Source organism: Cavia porcellus, unplaced genomic scaffold (genome assembly GCF_034190915.1).
Source record: "Cavia porcellus strain 051 isolate PalLab524CR breed Dunkin Hartley unplaced genomic scaffold, mCavPor4.1 scaffold_17, whole genome shotgun sequence".
Classification (NCBI taxonomy): domain Eukaryota; kingdom Metazoa; phylum Chordata; class Mammalia; order Rodentia; family Caviidae; genus Cavia; species Cavia porcellus.
In genome coordinates, this window is record NW_026947500.1 from 43,807,323 (window position 1) to 43,820,727 (window position 13,405).

At 53.8% G+C, this 13,405-nt stretch overlaps 1 protein-coding gene across 1 annotated transcript; it reads right to left on the reverse strand.

Annotated features, from left to right (window-relative positions):
• Nucleotides 1–1,686: 1,686 nt before the first annotated feature.
• Nucleotides 1,687–8,405, reverse strand: Rapsn (receptor associated protein of the synapse). Its single transcript, XM_003465077.4, has 8 exons — nucleotides 7,826–8,405; nucleotides 7,105–7,443; nucleotides 4,755–4,913; nucleotides 4,305–4,403; nucleotides 4,115–4,237; nucleotides 3,605–3,658; nucleotides 2,700–2,899; nucleotides 1,687–1,972 (listed from the first exon to the last, which is right to left on the reverse strand). The coding sequence occupies exons 1-8, from the start codon at nucleotides 8,015–8,017 to the stop codon at nucleotides 1,900–1,902; spliced, it is 1,239 nt and encodes a 412-aa protein (XP_003465125.1). The 5' UTR covers nucleotides 8,018–8,405; the 3' UTR covers nucleotides 1,687–1,899.
• Between the last annotated feature and the right edge of the window lie 5,000 nt (nucleotides 8,406–13,405).

Sequence of the window (13,405 nt, forward strand, 5' to 3'; positions counted from 1 at the left end):
CAGTGCTGCTGAGACAAGACACGCGGGCTGCAGGGTCAACGTGGCTTGGCAGGGCCACTGTGGTCCTCACCTGCCCTCCCTTTGTTCCGCTCAGGTCCCCCTGTGGGTCAGGACACCTCGCCTCAGCGTCCTCCCTGTCCCCGGCTGTGGAGCGCCCGCCTCCTCCATCCACTGGACAGCTCAGCCCACCCTTCCCCACAAGCCAGCACAGAAGGCAGCTGGGACCAGCACCTGGCAGGACAATCCACCTACGGTGTTCACATAAGCCAGGCTCTAGGGGCTGGGGATTAGCACAAACGCCTGTCTGGCAAGGCAAGGTCATGAGTTTGATCTCTAGTTCAAAAAAAAAAAAAAATCCAGCCTCTAACAGGGAGGAAGGGAGGGAGGGAAAAGGGGAAAAAAGAGAATAAAAGGCACATGCTTGTCGTCCTGGCACTTGGGAGGCTGAGACAGGAGGAACAGCAGGGGGAAGAAGCTGTGAGCTAGCCTGGACTACACAGAGAGAGCCTTTCTCAAAATAAAAAAAAAAAAAAAAACAGGAATCTTTTTGTAAATAATGAGGGAAAGAGGGGTTGAAGGGACAGGAGGAGACTGGGGGAAAAGAAAATCAAGAAATATCATGTACAGGTACTAGTTCCCTATGAAGAATGTGATCGTTATGTATATCTAAATTGTACCAATTGAAAAAAATAAGCAGTGACACCAGCATGGCAGGGACCAGGTGCCCAGGGATTACACTTTGCCAATCCGTGATTTTTACCTGAATGGAGCAGAAAGACCCTAGGCTGGCCAGCAACACTAACTGTCACACATCCATGATCTCTAATGCTTTTTTTCTTTATTTTTCATTTGTTTATTTTGAGATAGGTCTCACTATGTAGCCTATGCTGGGCTCAAACTTCCAGTGATCCTCCTGCCTCCGCCTCTTGGGTGCTGGGATTACAGGCATACACCATCACAACCGGAACATTTTTTTTTTTAAACTGAGGATTGAACCTGGGGCCTTCTCACTGAGCTACACCTCCAAGCACCTAGTGCTTTTCAGACAGGGTCTCCCTATATTGCCCAACGTCACCCCAAATTTAGAATCCTCCCGACTCAGCCTCCAAGAGTGCTGGGATCAAAAGATGTGCACGACGATGCTCCACCCTCCAGCCCTTCAAAGCTCTATGTGAGGAGTTAGCATTCTTCCCTACTGTTAGACAAGGAAAAGGAGATTAAGCAGAGTAACTCACTCAAGGTCACACAGGCTGAGTGATAAAGCAGAGATTTGCGCCCCAGCCTGCCGGATGCTGTGCTGTGTGGCTCTGGGGAGAACAGATCAGAGCTGGGAGTTGTTCTGGGTTTGTGTCAGTGGATTAAGACTCATTTTTTGGAAAACTTACACTATTTTCTTCTATACTTCAGCTGGCTTGCATACAGAAACCTCTCTGCTCATGAGAGCCTCTCTACTCACACACCTCTGCGACATGCTCAGCCTCTGCGAGTTCCCGTGCTGTGCGGTACACTCAGCCTGCTGTGCTGTCCCCCCAGCGGTCACTGACTCAGTCACCAGGACATCCTGGCACCCAGGAAGGGTGGCAGAGCCTCTCGGGGTCCCTGGGCAGGGTGGCTGTGGTGAGGAGGCCTGCGGGTGCCCTCACCTCACCTCTCTCACATGCAGCAGGGAAAGTGAGAATCCGGGCACCAGGTACAAACAGTTTATTACAAACAGTTTATCTAAAAACAGCGAAGTACAAAGAGGCAGGGGAGGCCTGCAGGGCAGCAGAGGTGGCCCAGGCCCTGATGTGGCCTCGAAGGCCGTGAGTGAGGCTGTCCAGGGTAAACTGAGGCTCAGGTCTGTGTGCAGGTGGAGAGGGCGAAGATTGAGCAAGGAGGAGCCTGGGGCTGAGGCCGCAGTCACACGAAGCCGGGCTTCATGGATGCACGGCGGCAGTTGGGGCAGCCCCGGGCAATGTTCCTCTGCAGGCACCTGCGGGGCAGAGGGCTCTATGGCTGCCGAGGCAGAGCCTCCGGCCCAGCCTCTCCGCTCCCTTCCCCAGGGCAGCTGCGGGCACTTGCTGCCCCAGAGCCTTCTAGACAGCAGGCAGAGTGACGCCTGGCCCCAGCTGTCTGACCCGATGGCCTCCAGAGGCCTCGCTGAGTTCCTTGGGGAAATGATGCAAGAATGGCCACCCATTCTTGCTGGGGCTCGGGGTTTAGCTCAGCAGCATAAGCACCTGCTTGGCAAGCTCGAGGTCGTGAGCTCAATACCCGGTACCAAAAAAAAAGGATACAAGGAATGGCCACCTGGATGGCGGATGGGAGGACTCAAGGGGCCAGCTAACGGGACTTTCTTAGGACACGCCTGTACCTGGGCATGAAGGCGCAGCCTGTGATCCCAGGAACTCTGGGATGCTGAGGCAGGAGTATCGCATGCTTAAGCCCAGCCTGTGCACTTTACTGACTTAGAGAGAACTTGTCTCAAAGTAAAGATTTTTTTAAAAAGGGAGCTGGGGCTGTAGTGTAGTGCCAAGGTCCTGGGTTCAAACCCCCATCAAAAATAAAGACTGAATTCCTCGGGTTAATGACAGGAAGGATGTCACCCAAGCCTCTGAGTGGATGAATGGGGAGTTTGTGGAGCGGCCTAGGCCTTAGGCAGCAGCAGGCCAGTGTGTGCTGTCCCTGTCACCAGTGTGGCGTGGCTCAGTGTCCCTCACCTGAGGTGGAACAGGTGTGCGCAGGGCAGTGCCTGCAGCCGGCCGTTCTGTTCTCCAATGGCCTCGCCGCACAGCCCGCAGTACAGCTCTGTCTCCTCCACACATGCGTGGAAGCGCACCACGTGCGCGCGCACTTCCCGCTGCAGCCCCTTGCTGCGGCAGATGTCCTCGGCCAGCCGGTGCAGCCGCAGCTGGCTCAGCTGGCAGGGGCAGGGGACAGGGCACAGTGGATAGGGGACGGGTATGGAGAGGGCCAGGTTGGTGGTGTGCTGCCCAGCCCTACCCTGCCCGCCCCCCCCCCCACCGAGGGCCACGCCCAGCCTCTCTGGGCCTGGGTTCCGTCCAGCAGAATGGGGTGGGGAGGGCAGAAGTTTCTGTCCACTGCAGGACTTTAGGGCTCCTGATACCTGTGGCCTGGCCTCCACCCACCAAAAGCAGGAGCAGTGAGCAGGGAGCTGGCCGTGCCCTGCTGCGGTGCCTGCAGGTTTCTGGAAGGCCAGAGCACTGAGCCTGCCTGCATCTGCAGGGCTGGGTGTGGTGACGGAGTGAATGTGGAGATGCCACATCCGCTACAGCTGTGGAAAGGACCTACGTGTGGCCTGACACAGACCTCGGTGACTCTGTGAGCTGCATCAGCCTCCTCTATAACGGGTCACAATGTCTAACCCCCAGGGAGAAAAAACACCAAGTGACACCTATCAAAGCTGTCCTTCTGGGTCTTAGGGACTGACTGGAGGCCACCATAGAGTCCTAATGCGCAGAAGCTCTGAGAATGCCTTCCCCTGAGTGGTGACACTCCTGCTCTGCCCCAGGGCCATGGGCTGAGGGTCAGGAAGGGCTCAGAGTCATCCACGTCTGAGGTGCCTCCCAGAACCCCTGGTCTGGGAGACAGAATCAGGTCTGACCTTGTTCCCCACCTCTTCGGCCAGGTCCTGGGCTCTCTCAATGGCATCTAGAGCCTGCAAGATGAAAAGAGAGGCCAGGGCTCAGGTGCAGGATTTGACAGAGGCTAACAGCAAACTGGGGAGGGGACAGGGCAGGGCCACTGCCCTGTGTGTGGCAGTAGTAGAGAGTAGAGGGTGGAGTTGCATGAGCCTCAGGCTGTGCATGTTCGGAATGGGCAGGACAGGCCTGCCTCACACACTGCTGGGAGACCATCAAGCCAGTCAGTGTCCTGGGTTCAAGTCCTAGTGTGTACTCTTCACTAGCCAGGGGTCCCTGAGCCAGGTGTGGGCCTGCTTCAGGCTGGGAAGGTAACTTGGACTTTCCTGGCCTCCCAGAAGCAGGTAGGGCTGACTTTAGAGAAGGAGACCCATGGAGCCTAGGCCTGGACAGAACTGCAGTTTGGCAGGACTGGCTTGTTGGGAGCAGGGGGTGGTGGGCAGAGCCAGGGAATGGGATGGGACTGCTCTCACCTTGTCCAGTGCCTTCCTGGCCACCCAGCACTTGGTCACACCCAGGAGCACCTGCACCTGCCCCAGGCGGTTTCCAATCTCAGTCATGATGCTCATGGCAGAGTCGTACCTGGGGACAGCTGTCTGCACAGCGGAGGAGGTGAATCAGGCTGGGCCAGCCCAGTGCCCCCTCCCATCCCAGTGACCTCACCTCCAGGTCCCCACGGCTCCGATGGATGTCAGCAAAGCAGAGCAGGCAGAGTGCCTGAAGTGGCCGGTCCCCATGCTGTAGCGCAATCTTCATGGACTCCTGTGAGGGATGGGGCAGCCATGGAGTCACAGCGCCCTCAGAGCCCCCCGTACCCATGTATCCATGCTGTGCCAAGGTTTCATGCACTGAAGCCACAGCACTGATTGACAGCTGGAAGCTCAGGTTCAAGGTCCCAGAAGTAAGTGCCATGCCTGGAATTTGAACCCGAGGCCGGCTCTCTTCCTGCCGGACTCTTCTGGTTGTTCAAAGAGGGTATTGGGCCCCAAGGAAAGCCCCCTCTCATGAGCATGGCCCAAACCTCCCGCGGGGTTCAGCTATGCCAGCCTGAAAGGAGGTGGCCTTGGTTCCTACCTCCTGCCCCCCACCCCTACCACATCCCTATGGCCCCACCTCACAACACTCCATGGCACTGCCCAGGTGGCCCAGCAGGCGGTAGGCCACAGCCATGTGGTACTGGCTCATGGCTCGGTACTTGAGGCTCCAGCCTTTGCCGTAGTCATTGACAAGCTCTGCTGCCTTGCAGGGAAAGAATAGGGCTTTCTCATAGTCCTGCGGAGACAGGGGTGGTGGGCACACTGAGCATGGGAACTGTCCACGAGCGGACCTCAGGGCAGCAAAGGAGCAGCCTCGGTCAGCACTGCTGCTGGATCCCAAAGGCTGCGCCTGGTTCTTGGATCTAGCACATGCCCAAAAAATACTTCCGCAAAGAATGACTGAAAAGGTGAGAAGGCACCGGGTGCAATGGTGCATGCCTGTAACTGCCACTGAGGAGGCTGAAGCAGGAGGGTCCCGAGTTAAAACCAGCCTGGGGAACACAGTGAGTTCAAGGCCATCCTGGTGAGCCTTCATAGTGAGACCCTGTCTCCAAAAGAAAAGTAGAGGAAAGGAAAGAGAAAAGAAAAGGGAAGAGAGGGATGGAGGGGCAGCAGCTGGTGTCCAGTCCTAAATGGTCCTCAGCTTCAGGACCACTCGAGGCAGGGATATCAGTGTCCCGCATGAGGGGGAGGGTGGTGACCTACAAGGCAGTTCCTCTGGTTTCTGCAGTGAGTGGAGAAATAGCCTGGTGTGATGGTGCATGCACTTTGAGAGGCATCAGCATTCTGAGAGGCTGAGGCAAGAGGACTTCAAGTTCAAGATTAGCCTGGGCAACTCGGTGAGACCCTGTCTCAAAACACTAACTAAGAAAAAAGCTGAGAATGCCACTCAGCGTGAAGGCCCTGGGTTCGATCTGCCAGCACAAAAAAACAAAACAAAAATGATGGAAAATAAAAGGGGAAGGTGAGAGTTTCCTAATGAAGAAGATGTAAAAGGGGGGCTAAGGGTTTAGCTCAGCGGTACAGCATCTGCCTGGCAAGCATGAGGTCCTGAGTTTGATTCCTGATACGAGAGAGAGAGAGAGAGACAGAGACAGAGACAGAGACAGAGACAGAGACAGAGACAGAGACAGAGAGACAGAAAAGAAGCCAGTGCAATGAATGGCTCTTATTTGTGTTCCAGTACAACAAACAGGCTGGGGGGGAGAGCACATTTAGAAATTTAAATACAGACCGGGCATGAGATGCTAGACAATATTGGTAAATTTGGTGTATGTGATAAATTTTATGATATATGGGAGTCCTTATAAAAACGAGGTGCCTTTTAAAAAATTCTAGGGATGGCTCAGCAGCATAAGCACCTGCCTTATAAGCAGGCTGTCGTGAGTTCGATCCCCAGTACCATTAAAAAAAAAAATTCTAGTGATGATGGGCTGGGGATTTAACTCAGTGGTATAAGCGCCTGCCGGGCAAGTGCAAGGCTATGAGTTCAATCCTAGTACCACACACACACACACACACACACACACACACACACACACACACAAAATTCTAGTGATGAATACTGAGCCAATTTGGGTAAAACATCACAATTTGCTACCACTTCAGTGAAAATGTGTAAATCAAGGCAGGTGTGGTGACACAAGCCTGTAATCCCAGCACTTAGGAGGCTAAAGTAGGAGGCCAGCCTGCGCTATATAGTGAGTTCAAAGTCAGCCTCAGCTACATAGTGAGACCCTGTCTCAGAAAACCAACCAACCAACCAACCAACCAAACAAACAAACTAAAATCCTGTTGTTCGTAGATGAGGCTGGTTGTAACTCAAGATTCTTGTGTAGAACTCCCCTGCCCACAAAAGTATAAGTCACATGTGGCAGCCTGCCTTGGTCCTTTACTCCTGTAGTCCCAGCACTCTGGGAGGCTGAGGCAAGAGGATTCAAAAGTTTGAGTCCATCCTGGGTACCTTAGCAACTTAGTGAGGAGAGCCTGTCTTGAAATAAAAATAAAAATGGGCTGGCAATGTAGCTCAGTGCAGGGTTTACCTAAGTACCCAAGAGTGTCAACAATATATACAATTATTCAGTCTATGGTGGTTATATGGGAAGTCATTGTATTACTCTATTTCTCATATGGTTTTCTTCAAAGTAAAAAAGGTTTATGTCAGGGGCTGGGGATTTAGCTCAGCGGCATAAGCACCTGCCTTGCAAGCAGGCGGTTGTGAGTTCGATCCCTGGTACCGATAAAAAGTTAAAAAAAAAAGGTTTATGTCATCACAGAGTCATCATATCCAGGTCCGCTGTCCTTGGGGGTCCCACCTCTTCTCCAGCCTTCCTCCGCCCCTGAGCAGACACAGCTATTCACCCCAGGTTTACTGAGCTCCCACTATGCACTGGGCACTGACCCCCCAGCCTGGCCTTGCTGCCCACCTTGACCTGTGCGTAGAAGCTGCCCAGGCTGCAGCACACACGGCACTCCAACATGGTGTCATCGTTGTTGTGGGCGTAGCGCAGGGCTTTCTCGAAGCTCTCCAGCGCCTTCTGGAAGAGGCTGAGGCCCAGGAAGGCATTGCCCATGCTCAGGCTGACCTGGCCCCCAAGCCGCGCCACTGCCCTGGTCCCCGGCAGGCCGAGGCAGGTCTTGCAGTAGGAGATGGCCTTAGGGAACTCGCACAGCTTCTCATTGCTGCGAGCCAGGTTCAGATAGCTCTCCAGGAGGAAGTCGGCGTCCTCCAGCTCCCGCGCGGTGTCTACCTGGACCACAGCAAACTGCCCACAGGGTGGGGGGCAGGAGCTCTTAAAGTAGCAGACCCCAAAGTCCTGGGCCCGGAGCCTGTGCCCGCCCAGTCTGCAGCCCAAGCCCCAGCACAAAACCTCAACGGGAGGGCCAGAACCTAGAGTTGGACACCTGGGCTCCCAGTCTCCAGCCCCTGGACCCCAGGCCTCTGTGTCAGAAGCTCCGACACAGAAGTTCCAGACCCCAGACTTGGATCTGAAGCCCCAGCCCCCAACACACAGGGCCTTGGAGGGGGTCAGGAGGCTTGGCCCCTCACTACCAGCCCGCAGGACACACAGGAGCTAGAGGGCCCTGCAATGCATTGCTGGGGGTCCGGCCCTGCCCTGCCCTGCCCACCCCCGCGCAACCACCCACCTTGAGCATCTCTCGGTAGCGGCCCATCTCCGAGTGCGCAGTCACCAGACAGCCCAGCACACGAAATCGGCCCGCAGGGTCCGAGCTCTTTTCCAGCACCTTCATCCACACCTGCAGCGCCTTTTCGGTGTGGTTGGACTGATACAGCCGTAGCCCCTTCTCGATCTGCTGCTTCGTCTGGTCCTGCCCCATCCTCCCACAGCCCGTTGGCCGCCTGCAGAGACCCTGCAGCTCCTCAGCGCCCAGAGCTCCTCATGGACCCAGGAAGGAAAACGGCAGCCGGCAGGGAGCCACTCGGGGCCTGGATGAGAGCGGGCGCCACCCTGGGAACACAGCTGCTTTGGTGGCGGCCCCTGTGCGCAGCTGTCCCTGCCACTTGAAGTCACGTGGCCCCTAAGGAATGTCAGCAGCAAGGTCACGCGGGCCTTGCTGCACCCACCCACGTTGCGTGGCTTCAGAAGAATCAGCTTCTGACCACCTGCACACCCCTTGGGTGTCACCCTGACACCCTGCTGCCCCTGCCCCTGCTGGGAGGGCCACCAGGGAGCTGGCAGGGCTGACAGCATTGAGGAAGCAGATGTCCCGCGTGCTCAGCTTGCCTCACCCTCTGCCCACGTGTCCCAAATCCCCCGCTTTGTTCCCGTGATGCACTGTGGTCACCTGGCCATGCGCTTGTCTCACCAGTCCTAAGCGTCTCCCTCCAGAGAAGGCCCTCGAACTGGTTGGTGCCAGAGGCCTGGCTTCCTGCTAACTCCCAAGGGGACTCTGGCCAAACCATTTTTCTCTCTGGGCCTTGGTTTCCTCTTCTGTACTATGAGGACAATAAATCCCAGGAAGCAGCCAGGCCAATTCCTGCTGCCCCTGTATGTTAGCAGGATGGGCCAGGTGACCTCAGGCAGGTTCTTGGCTCTTTGGAGAGCCGGGGAAAGACAGTTGCAGTGCACGGCTCTCGGGACAGCAATGAGCCTGAAACGATATGCTCCTGGCATTCTGGCATAATGGACCCTGTGTGTGACCCCAATGGACCCCTGACTGTTGAAATGTTGTTCAGGCCAGGTGTGACACATGCCTGTAATGTCAGTTCTCTGGAAAGTTGAGGCAGAAAGATCTTTTGGTATTCAGCCTGGGCAACTTGTGGAGCCGCTGTCTCAAACAAAGTGTGGGCTATGGATGTGTCTTGGTGCTAATGCCTTGGGTTCAAACCACAGTACCAATAAATAAAAAAATAAAATAAAATGTCTCACTTGCACTCCCAACTCTGGTTAGAAAAGGTCCCTAACACTGAGCTTTAAGGCCAGACACTGGAAGGGCGAGGTTGAGTGTAGGGAGCAGAACCTTGAAGCTCTGGAGCGCTGGGGGGAAAGAGAAGCCCTGGTGGCAGGAACCCTGCCACCCCAGCAGCTCCTGACCTCAGCTTCTCCTCTGCCCTCTGTTCGTCAAGCACTCCCCACCCCTGCAAAGTGGGTAATCCAGTGGTTTTCGGTATATTCCCACCATTCTGCATGGACTACCACTAATTCTGAACCACTCATCAGCCCTGAAAGATGCCCACACCCATGAGCAGTCACTCTGCAACCGTCTGGTGTCAAGGCTGAGTTGTGTCCCTCCATTACTTTGTGGAAATTCTAACCTCAGGACCTCAGGAATGTGATTATAGACATGTTTCCTTTTTTATGGTACTAGGAATCAAAATCCAGGGCCTCAAACATGCTCGGTAAGTGATCAACAACTATTGAGCTCCATCCCCAGTGGGCATTTCCTGGGAGAAGGTCGCATGGGGTGAGGGGGCTGCTCAGGGAAGGAAGCATCTGGGTGCCTCCCCAGTGCTGCATTCAGATAGACTGAAAGTAGCTCGTAAGACAGGAGGAATCCCACAGGAGCAGCCTGCTGTGGATGGCGCGTTTTCTGTATTCATCTACACTTGTGCCACCCTGTCAGAGCATCACTGTTAGAGCATCGTTTGTGGCTGGTTAATATCCGCTGTTTGGCTACATCAGTGTTTATGGAGGATGTCTGGGATGTTCTGCCTTTGGCTTTTAGCAGGAAGGATGCCATAAATCTCAATGTATGAATCATCAGGTGGACATGCTTTTCTCTTGGTATATACTCAGAGGTGGAGGTGCTGGGTCCTGTGGCATCTGTACACCCAGCCTCCTGAGGAATTGCCCAGCTCCCTGCCCTGAGGCCTTTCGGGCTCCTGCTTTCCTCTTCCCATACCTGCTTCTTGCCTAGGAAGCCCTGCTAGGTGACTTGGCTTATTATCCACTCACAGTTATAGAATCAGAGCTTGGTGAGGTCACCTGCTCAGCTCACCCCCTGTAATGCACAGGAAAGGCCTTTGTCTCATTCCCCACCCAGCTCCCCAGAGCCAGGCGTGGCACAGAGGTCACTCAATGAATTCATCACGAGTGGACAAGGAGAGAAGCAATGAGTGTTTCCACTTGAAACTAAAACGCCAGCGCATCTGCCCTGGCTGCTCACAGGAAGAACACGATGGGTCTGGCGGTCAGGACCTGGGGTCGGGAAGCAACAGTTGGCCTGAGGCCTCACAGCAGTGGTGGAGGTGAAGGCAATGATGGCCCAGGGGACACGAGGGGAAAGCACGCCTAGGCCTGGCTGGTGGGGCGGGAGGCTGTATGCAAGGGTCCCTATCGTCTCAGCAGAGCCAGGAGGTCTCCTCTCAGTAGTAAGCCATGACACTGCGGCAGAAGAAGAGTGGGGACAACTGGTGTCCACACCCCAAAGGAGCCGGGACTCTGGCGATCTCCAGCTTGGAACCTGCAGGATAAAGGCTTCTCCTGCTCCAGGAGTCACTCTTAGTTCCTGAATGGAGAACATGCTCAGACCTGCTGCAGGCCCCAATGTTCCCTGGAGACTTTCACTTTCAACTTATGTCCCCAAATTCAGCTACTACCCTGGCTTTAAGGGCACACTCCTGTGGGCAGGAGCTGTGTAATTTTACAACTAACTTTGGAGATCCAGGAGAGGTGGGAAGAGACCAACAGAACCTCACTTCTATTTCCTACTGAAGCATTACTTCAGTTTACAGATAAGGGAACTGAGGCACACTGAGAGCTGGCCTCTCTGCAATCTAGAGACAAAGCTGGGACCACAACTGAATCAGCACAACTTTAGGAATCCCAGTCTTAACCATTGTACTGTCTTGGAGAGAGGCAGAGAAAAGTGGATGGATGGTGTGGAGAAATTCATAGCGGGCATTGCCTGCCACCCAACAGTCACCAGGAGCCTAACGCAGAGCTGTGGCCTGGGTGGGTGGGAAAAAGAGACCAGGAAAAGCAGAGTCAAAAGCCACTCAAGTCAGGTGCAAAAGCCACCAGTGGCCTTCTCCACAGACCCTAATGGGGCTGGGGGGCAGCTGGGGGTGTCCACTGCACTGGGGAGCAGCTGTGTGTCTCACGGCAAAGCAGAAGGCAGGGCCAGGGTGCAGCTCAGTGGTAAAATGCTTATGTAACAGATCACGTGCCCTTGGTTCCATCCCTAGCACCCCAAAACAAAATAAAAAAATGTTATGCTCAAGCCTAAAGCAGGGGTCACATGTTAGGATGCGGCTGGCATTACCACCTGGCTGGTAACATTTGGTACCCAGGCAATTTTTCTTTCTTTTTTTTTAGTCTTTTTCGTTTTTATCGGTACCAGGGATCAAACTCACGACTGCCTGCTTGCAAGGCAGGCGCTTATGCTGCTGAGCTAAATCTCCAGCCCCTACCTAGGCAATTTCATGTAAAAATTTGCATTTCCTGCTTTATTTTTATTTTTTGGTACTAGGAATCGAACTCAGGGCCCTACACTTGGTAGGTAGGTGCTCGTGCCACAGAGCTGAATCGCTGGCCCTCTTGTTCCCCTTTAAGACTGCATGCTCACAGAACCTTGGGCCTGTGACTGCCTCACTACTTAGGTGGCCCTCAGGGATGAAAGTCTCTTTCATCCAGTCCCTACCTACCTCTGTCTACTCTCACTCAGGCACTGAAGCCAAGTGTTGCAAGATCTCATCGATGGGCCCTTCACAGGTTTACATCAGAGCCCTTCTGCCAAGATGAACACCGACCTCAGGTCCCCAGCTCTCTCTCTCTCTATATATTTTTTCTCAGTTGTGGGATGGGGAGGGCCCCTCTCTGGGAAAATCAAATGAGATCGTAAAACATGAGCTTGCTCTGAAAACAGGATGTTGTAATCAGGATTTTGAAGGGAACAGACTTCAAATAACTATGGCAGTTTATAGGACTATTTTATAATATGCACCCAAAGAGTCAAGCGTAAAAGAATGCAGGAGACCTGTCTATGCATTAGAGACCCAAAGAATCCAGATGAGGGCCTAGATCCCATGGCAGTATCCTGCATGAGTCTAGCTGGAGACTTACAGCCCACAACAATGCCTCATGCAAGGATCTGCACTGGCAAGGCCCAAAGGTCACTGGTGGAAACTAGCAAGTCTGTGCTAACAGGCTGACAGACCTGCACAGGAAGCTCAAGAACCAGAGCTCCTTCTAAGAGAACCACAGTCCTCTCAGGGACTGCAAGGATGCGAGCTCCTCCAATGATGAGAATTGTCGAGTTCATATCAGGAAAGCCAGCGAGGCGAGATTCTCCAGGAGAATCAGCAGCGCACCACCTTCCCCTACAGCTCTGTTCTGATGCTGCTGGCAACCGTCCTCAGGTGAGCCTTCCACACCCAGCATCGCGCTGGCTCAGCTCAGCTGGGTGCTACAAATTGACCATCAGTTCATCCACCACTCAGGATGTTGAATTAATGCCTCTTAATTGACTATTATTTATACTAGTTAAAAAAACTAGAAATACCCTGAATCCAATAGGCCGACAAGCCACGAAACACTATGTGGCTTCTCAGAAAGGAAGCAGTAGATGGCTGGGTACCCAGACGGAAGCATGCTCAGGACGGTATGTGGGAGGAACAAGCTGTACACTTCCGTACTGTACGTACCAAAAAATCCTTAAGTACATTGCTCACCAGTTTGTCAGTGGGCTGAGGGATGGGATCCACTCATGATTATTGACAACCTTTTTCTTTTCTTGGCGATAATGGGGTTTGAACCCAGTCACAAAGCCCTGGGTTCAAACCCCTTTATCACCAAGAACACGCCACCACATTCAGCTACAAATCCTTGAGACAGTCTGAGTTGCTCGGGATGGGATTGAACTTATGATCCTTACTTCAACCTTCTGGAGTGCTAGGTTCTAAGCACAGACCACCTTGCGTGGCTTTTGTTGTTTTATCAGAAAGGATCTATGTAGCTCAGGCTGGCCTTGAACTTCCAACAATTCTGCCTCAGCCTCCAGAGCACAGGAATTTCGAATGTGTCCTACCAGGCCCAGCTTTTGTTTTCTTAAAGCAAAAGCAACTTTGTCACAGTGTTGACCACAGACAGCTGTGGTGGAACCATTCTATGCCAGCGCTGTTCAGTATGGCAGCTATGTGCACAGGCAGCTTTTGAATACTTCAAATGAGGCTGGTGGATCCAAGGTATGAACTAGCTATCCACAAGCTGATAGGTAACTGTTTGGGACAAGGCAAGTGTGTGGGGAGCTGGATGGGACAGGGCA

Excerpts from the sequence above, each read along its gene's own strand:
- Rapsn (XM_003465077.4), bottom strand. The coding sequence starts at position 8,017 with ATGGGGCAGGACCAGACGAAGCAGCAGATCGAGAAGGGGCTACGGCTG. Across the intron at positions 4,914-7,104 it reads GCTTCTACGCACAGGTCAAG|GACTATGAGAAAGCCCTATT; the intron begins GTGGGCAGCAAG and ends CTGTCTCCGCAG. Across the intron at positions 1,973-2,699 it reads GCACACCTGTTCCACCTCAG|GTGCCTGCAGAGGAACATTG; the intron begins GTGAGGGACACT and ends TCTGCCCCGCAG.